Genomic DNA, 7,562 nt, shown 5'->3' on the forward strand with positions numbered 1-7,562 from the left:
ATCGATCTGAATATACAAGTAATACGCACACACATATATAACACTCATAGGCAGGCTCAAAATTAAAACAAGTATGTACTATAGTGAATACCAAAAACAAAAACAAATACGTGTTCGTAGTATATATATACCGCCAAATTTTTTCGCCATTGCTCTGCCGGAAAAGAACTTCGAATACACCGCGGATTGTTTGCTTTGGATTATGTGCGTGAATGGAGAATAAGCTAAAGAGAGACCAAAGGGGAGTAACGCACCAATATATGGAGACTTTATCAACAAATGATTTTATACTGATTTGTTGTTGATGTAGGGTTAACAGAATACTAAAATACCTTTTCACTAATAAACTTAACAAATTTAGATAAATAAACAAAAAGAGGCACGCCCATTTTCTCTTTAAAAACGGGCACAAATATCTTTTTATCATTTACTTTCAAAATTTACTAAATAATTACTAAAAGAATAATAGATAACAATAAGGAATATTTAACTATACCTAATATTTTAAATAATTAATTTTTTTAGTAATGTATATAAATAACAAAAAGACTAAACTTGTTTAATAATTTGATTGTTACCTAATCAACCAAACTAAATTATAATTTAACTAATTCGATTAATTGGTCTAATTAACCAAATGTTTATTACATATAATTTATTTTTTATTATATATTTGATATGAACATATTGTAAAAATTGTACTACAGTGGATAGCTCTTAATGTACAAATTATAGGCTAATGTCATTAAAGTAGTGATCCGATTAATTCAATTACTTTTGAATCAAACTTAGGATAGTCATTGGATTCAAAGTTGACAAATTTGGGTTTCCTATGGTCATTATTACATGGCAGTTGAAAACTGATGACTCATGTATTTTAGCTTCTCAAGCTAAGCAAGTTTATATGTAAGCGATATTAAGGAGCCTAATTGATAAGTTGTTGTCAAGACAAAGCCTCATGATTTCTATATTAAGGAGCGACATTGATTACAACATAACTTCACACAATATTCATCTATTTAATTATAGTGACAAAGTCATTGTAACAACTAATTACTCGTCACAATTATCATAAATTAGTGACAAAACATGAAATTAACACAATTATTATCACAATTTAGTAATTTTTATTACGAAATTATAGGGCGTCACAAATATTTGTAACAATTTTATCACAAAAAATGGCAATATTAGTGGCAATAATATTTTTTTCTCACAATTGCTTCTCATTTCTAATGGTACTAACTAATTGTATTTTTTTTGACAAGAAACGTTGTCACAAATATTATAAACAATAGTGACCAACAACTATTTGTCACAAAAAGTACAAAAAATTGTGTCAACATTATATTTTGTCACAATTATATTCGTTCCCGCCATAATTATAATGACGCCAAAATGCACATACATTTAGTGACAACATATATTATGACACTATTATTCTAGTAATAGTGACAACTTATGCGTAACAAATACTTACTTGTCACAATTACCATATTATCTGTGACCAAAAAACAGTTATCACAATTATTCCACACAATAGTGTCGAATTATTTTTTTGGTCACAAAAAGGATATTATTTGTGATTAAATTACGATTTGTCACAAAAAATTTGTCACTAAATGTATTCATTCTTGTAGTGGTGGAGTTGAATTTACAAAAAAAAAATGGTACAAATTCAGTGTGAGTGATGCAATTGAGTAGTTTTAATTTCACAATCAGCACGCTAATTAGATATTTATCCGTTACAATCTGCAATTGAAATGTAATCATCATCGAATTAAAAAAAAAAAAAAACAAAAAAAAAAACAAAACACCTAGCTCCTACGTGGCTGCTATTTTTCTGTCCAAAATGCTTTATTAGGTGGGACGCGGATGTTGGATGCTGCTGTAGTTGCATATAAGTTTGTGTCAATGATGATGGTAAGTAAATGTAATCTGATAATAGCAAGAGATGAATTGATTGCTTTCAAGTTGGACATCCAGAAAGTTGGAATTGAGTTGGAATTATTGCAATAGGTCGGCGGGGTGATGATGAAAATGTGTTTGGCAATCATTAAAGAAAATGCAGTGGTTGTTGTGAGTCTTTTGGATGGTTATAATCAATGGAAATCTAGGCTAGCTTGTCTTGTTAGAGAAGTGATGTTAAAGCTATTGTCACAAACATCTATTGGGCCTGCCAAAGATTTTAAAAAGATTGAACTCTAAGTCAATATGTTAATTTGTGCAAGCTATTCAAACATTTTGTAGAAATCTAATATATATATAGGGTTATTCTTATATATCCTTGCATTGTTCTCTCACTTCTAAAAGTGAGTCCAACTAGTTTAAATCAAAAATACTACTCTGTAATAGACAATTCTCATATGAAGTTGAACTTAAAATATTGTTGTTATCAAGTCAACTAGTAGCATACAGAGTGTATTCATAAATCAACTATTACAATCAAATGTAAATACTTAGAGAACCCCATATGCCATTAACTCCAATTTAAATTCATGGTTAATCTATGCTCGCACAGCAGTCTCGTCTCACTTACATTAGCAATAGTTCATGCTAGCGTGCCGTGCCTATATATGCCACTCAAATCATCCCGTCTTGATTTTGTCTACAAACTAATTAAGCATCGTCCATTCTGCCTTAAGGTCGTGCCATTCTTATGGCTTGGCTTAGGCTTAGTAAATGGCTATGCCTTGGATTAGGTCACGTTGTACTTGAAGTAACAAGAATTATTATTGGTTGCCATGTCTAATTCATGCCAAATTAATTAAATCACATTACTTGGTTCAATTCATTGAAAAAAAGAGTCTAATATGCGCCTACCTTTAACCAAAAATGTGAAAAAAGAAACATATGAATGATGAAAATTTAGTGCAACCCACAATAATTCCAATTCTATACCTACCTCAGCTCCCCGTCACACCGGTAAATAACATGAACCGCTGCACAAAGTAATCAACATTCACACATCGCAATACCTAACTACGAAATTTTGTAACCGATGGAACTTAAAATTTAAAGCCATAACTTATAAATTAACTCCCATGTTTGTCATAATTGGCAATGGTATTTATTGCTATATCGTTGGAGACATGGCAATATTATTGGTACATAGAAGCTACAAGCCAATGACAAAAATATAGAATAATGAATATATATTAATTTGGTGGATTATATCAAGCTAAGATTTTACTAGGGGGAAGCTTGAGAAGCCATCCATCGTTATCAATGTAAGAGAGACTTGTGAGATAGCGCAACTCTCGCCCGCCCAACTTTGCTAACCACTTTACTCGCATTGACTTGTTCGACCCTGGTCCACTGCAACCGTGCTCCACAAATGTCAACTTATTCAACCTGCACAAAAATTTTCAATGTCCAATCAACTTAAAAGTAGACCAAGATTTAGAATATTTCCAACTAACCAAAAATACTTGGTTTTTTACACTACTTTTTGGAGGTTGGAAATCTCACAGTATTGTTGTGTGCTCAACAGTTTTTAGATTTATGACACAACATAAAGTTCTGTTGACATGCAATATTTGATGTAGGACACACCAAATGGTACAAGCTAAGGAATAATGATTATTTCCAATATTCTGCTTATGGAATAGTCTTAGGTTTTTGATGTAATATGAAATCTTGTTCACATAATAATTGCTAGGATAATGATATGGGCAAGGCTTTAGCACATTTATTATAATAGGAACATTATTAGTAGTCCCAACTCCCAAGAAGGAATATTTGTAGGGTAGGATAGTTAAGTTGGTCAGACTATATTCACTTGGTAACCACAAGAGTATAAATTTGATCTGATTTTTTATTTGAGTCAGTTAGCTATGGGTAATATAGAATGATTTATCCTTTATATACCTTGTGGGCTAGGGTCACACGTATATCTAAATTTGATTTTAGAAAAATTAACGTTGGGATATGAAAAGCAGCTAATTACATAAATATAGTTAAACTAATTAACTCACCCGGATGAAGTAGCATAACTGGTCCAGCCTTGAGGGACAACATTGTCTTCCATATAAGTTCTGTAAAAGATGACTCTTGCATAGTCTCTCCAAGGCCTTCCCAAGTAGGCTTTGCCAGACCCATGCACATGACACTTCTTGAACACAAATCCACTGCTTTCCCCACCCTCCTGCCTCCCTTGTGCTGTTATGTACCCTATCATTCCTTCTTCGCCGCCTCTATCTACTGATATAGAACACCCCTACATTCACAATTCAAAACTACCAATCTCCATTAATACATACATACATACATCAAGAAGATTATGCACCGTGCATGATTCTTGAAGTTATCGAGTCCACACTCAAAAATTACGAAAGCTAAGAGAGATTGATGGGTTTGGGTAGCAGATTTGACCTTTTGGTCTTGGTCATAGACTCAACTCCAGTCACTGCTGGAAAATCTTAAATTAGTGTGCCCCCTGATTTTGCAGACCCCTTAGGTGAATACAAACATGATTTCCATCCACAAACCCACCCCGGCCCCATTTTAATTTGTGTAGACAAAAATAAAAAATTATATTTCTAGTCATAGTCATAGATATACTTATATCACTGATTTAGTAGACAGTATTTGGGACAAGAGATCAAGGTTTGAAATTCGATATCGGGAGTGTGCGGATTATACTCAAAGTGGACAAATTCCTTGTGTGCACTGGCATTTAATCCTGTCTGTTGAACCTGAGTTATTTTGATTTAAATCATACTCTGTCAGACTTGGGTATTGGGGCCTTTGGAAATGAGGTTTCAACTTTTTGGACAAGATATATTTATATTACTAGTATTTTGTACGCGCGATGCGCGAAAACTTATGTCCAATATTAAAATATTAATTAATACAAATAATTAAAATGTATAATTCAAATTATATATACACAAATATATAATTTACCATTCATAGAAATTTAATTAAAATATAATCAACCATTAAATTAATTATATAAAATCGGGTGTCCCCCTCTCTTGAATCAAATTAATTATATAATAATTTTAATAAAATAACAATTAAAGAATAGGAAAAAGATATGATAGATATAGGTGTATGATAATAATGATGGAGTTAAACGTAACGGCGTTATAATGGTGTAAGGGTAGTTTTGTATAACAATAATGTAGTAGGGACAATTTTGTCTAATAACATTGAAGTGTACAACATTTAAAGTAAAATGTACACATTTATTAGCATCCAAAAAGAGGGACATAAATCAAGGATATAACCTTGATTGAGACTTATTATGCTTTTAGATTAGAAATTTAAGTCAAATTTAAGAGTATTAATCCAATTCAATAGACTCCCATGCGGCATTCTCCCTAGCTAACTTGTTGCAGAAAGATAATATAATGGGGGTGGAAGAGTGGCATGCATGCATGTATTACCATAAAGAAATAATAAATGGTTTGGGACATGATACAATAGTGGAATAGATGGGAACTAAAAGTTTTGATGAACCACTGCCCGGCCGGATAGAATAATATAATGCAGCTTTTGCTTAAAGATGAGAGTGGAATGAATTTCCTAAGGCTTTAAGCTACATGCTGTCTCTATGTACCAATAATAATTGTGTTTGTAGCTAGTCAGCTAGAGTTATATGTTGCATTGAAATATTGTACAACAATATCAAATTTTATAAACTAAAATTGATACGGAGTATTATATTGCTAAAGATTTTGTTATTTGTATATGAATTAAATAGGAAAAATTATCAAATTAATTTATATACATAATCACCATCACTTACCATGTTTACCAAATATTACTTCTCTTTCTACGATTTTTTTAAAATGGAAATAATATTACAACAATAATTAATCCCATAAATAATGATAATACCAATAATTAATTTAATCATTTTCCATATTTCTTGAATTGCTTATTGGGCAATATAATGCATGCAATAGCCAGAAATATTTTTTAATATAACATAGATTTTATATATGATTCTATGACGTACCATACTTATCTTGTTTTGGAAAATTATTTTAATAGAATTAATACCAGCCAAGGTCCCTCGAATTTGAGGGTTTTGTCATCTATAGTCCTAAACTTTTAAATTGGACTCCGTAGTTTTCCAAGTTTCAATTTTTGACCATCCATGGTCCAAGTTAATCACCATGGTCCTTCAATTATTAAATTTTAACCACCAATGGTCTTTTACCTTTCGAAATTTAACCAATCGCGATCCTCTTGAAAGGACTATGGCTGGTTAAAATTTAATAGTTGAAAGACCATGGTGATTAACTTGGATCATGGATGGTCAAAAATTGAAACTCAGAGAACTATGAAATCCAATTTGAAAGTTTAGGACAATAGATGGCAAAATCATCAAACTCGAGGACTTTAGCCGGTATTAACTCTATTTTAATATATAGTTATGACTTTAATATTTGTAGTTAGTACGTATTTGATAATACTACTATTACTCTGATGATGAAGATCAGACTATATAGGAATAATAATAATGATATAATTAATATATTGTATTGTATGGTATTTACCTCATAGATGGATTGGCCGTTACCAAAAATGAAATCAACGGCGCCGTTAATGCTGCATTTCTTAAAGTAGTGACGCCCATGCACATCCCACAGCGTATCTTGCCATCCCTTAAATCCGCATCGGTAAAACGCCATTTTATCGCCGGATAACATTGCCGCCACCGCCACCCTCCTTGGGTTTCTGTTGTGCTCCGGCGGAAAGTTATACGAGTTCTGTATGTATGTTCACAAACAATTCAAATTCCCCCCCAAATAAAAAAGAAACATATATACTCCATCATATCATATCATCACATCTTTCATACAATGAAGGTTATGCTTTTGACAAATGTATTATCAGCATCACAAGAGAAGGTAGCGGCTTCAATGGAGTCATGCCCATCCCATATCACATTGGTTCTTCTCTGTGCTTGTCCTCTCAGATAAATATAGGGTTTCTCTCTTGGAATCTTCACTTGTTCTCTGCCACCAAAAAATTAAACCCATCCAATCAACAACATGAACATACACAACTATCTGAAGCAATATAATATAATGGATACCTATAAGTTCCAGCTCTGACATGAATGCAGATCCAATTCTTGTTGTACTGAGGAACTGAATCAATGGCTGCCTGGATTGTCCGGAAATGTCCATGCCCAGATGGATCCACATAGATGACTGGATAATAATAATAATTATTATTCTTCTTAATTTGCCATCTGCCATTGGCGGCGGCATATGGTTGTTGGTATGCAACAACACCACCTTCCACTACGATGCTGACGAGGAACATCCAAAAACACAACTGATGAGAAGGCAGAGGCATCTTGTCTTTTCTTGTGAAATATGGGCGTAAAGGGAGTGAGGGACACCATATTCTTCAGACTCGACTCTATTTATCTGCGAGGTTGATACCTTTTTGGGAGAAACATCGAAGGAAATTAAGTTAATGTGGTATTTAAGGAAATATGTTTTAAGGTCTTATTTCAGAATCTACTCTGGCCCACCACTTACTGTAGTAAAATAAGGACTGCTTTTTACTCAGATTTTTATTTTTAATGAAAAATA

At 32.6% G+C, this 7,562-nt stretch overlaps 1 protein-coding gene across 1 annotated transcript; it reads right to left on the minus strand.

Annotated features, from left to right (window-relative positions):
* Positions 1-3,040: 3,040 nt before the first annotated feature.
* LOC116021243 (probable pectinesterase 29) lies at positions 3,041-7,315 on the minus strand. Its single transcript, XM_031261859.1, has 5 exons — positions 7,055-7,315; positions 6,818-6,974; positions 6,513-6,725; positions 3,978-4,219; positions 3,041-3,354 (listed from the first exon to the last, which is right to left on the minus strand). The coding sequence occupies exons 1-5, from the start codon at positions 7,285-7,287 to the stop codon at positions 3,177-3,179; spliced, it is 1,023 nt and encodes a 340-aa protein (XP_031117719.1). The 5' UTR covers positions 7,288-7,315; the 3' UTR covers positions 3,041-3,176.
* Between the last annotated feature and the right edge of the window lie 247 nt (positions 7,316-7,562).

The sequence above is a fragment of the Ipomoea triloba genome, chromosome 5 (genome assembly GCF_003576645.1).
Source record: "Ipomoea triloba cultivar NCNSP0323 chromosome 5, ASM357664v1".
Classification (NCBI taxonomy): domain Eukaryota; kingdom Viridiplantae; phylum Streptophyta; class Magnoliopsida; order Solanales; family Convolvulaceae; genus Ipomoea; species Ipomoea triloba.

Coding starts and splice junctions, on each gene's coding strand:
- LOC116021243 (XM_031261859.1), bottom strand. CDS start 7,287: ATGTTCCTCGTCAGCATCGTAGTGGAAGGTGGTGTTGTTGCATACCAA. Junction 6,975..7,054: donor GTCAGAGCTGGAACTTATAG/GTATCCATTATA, acceptor TTTTGGTGGCAG/AGAACAAGTGAAGATTCCAA. Junction 6,726..6,817: donor TCAAAAGCATAACCTTCATT/GTATGAAAGATG, acceptor ACATACATACAG/AACTCGTATAACTTTCCGCC.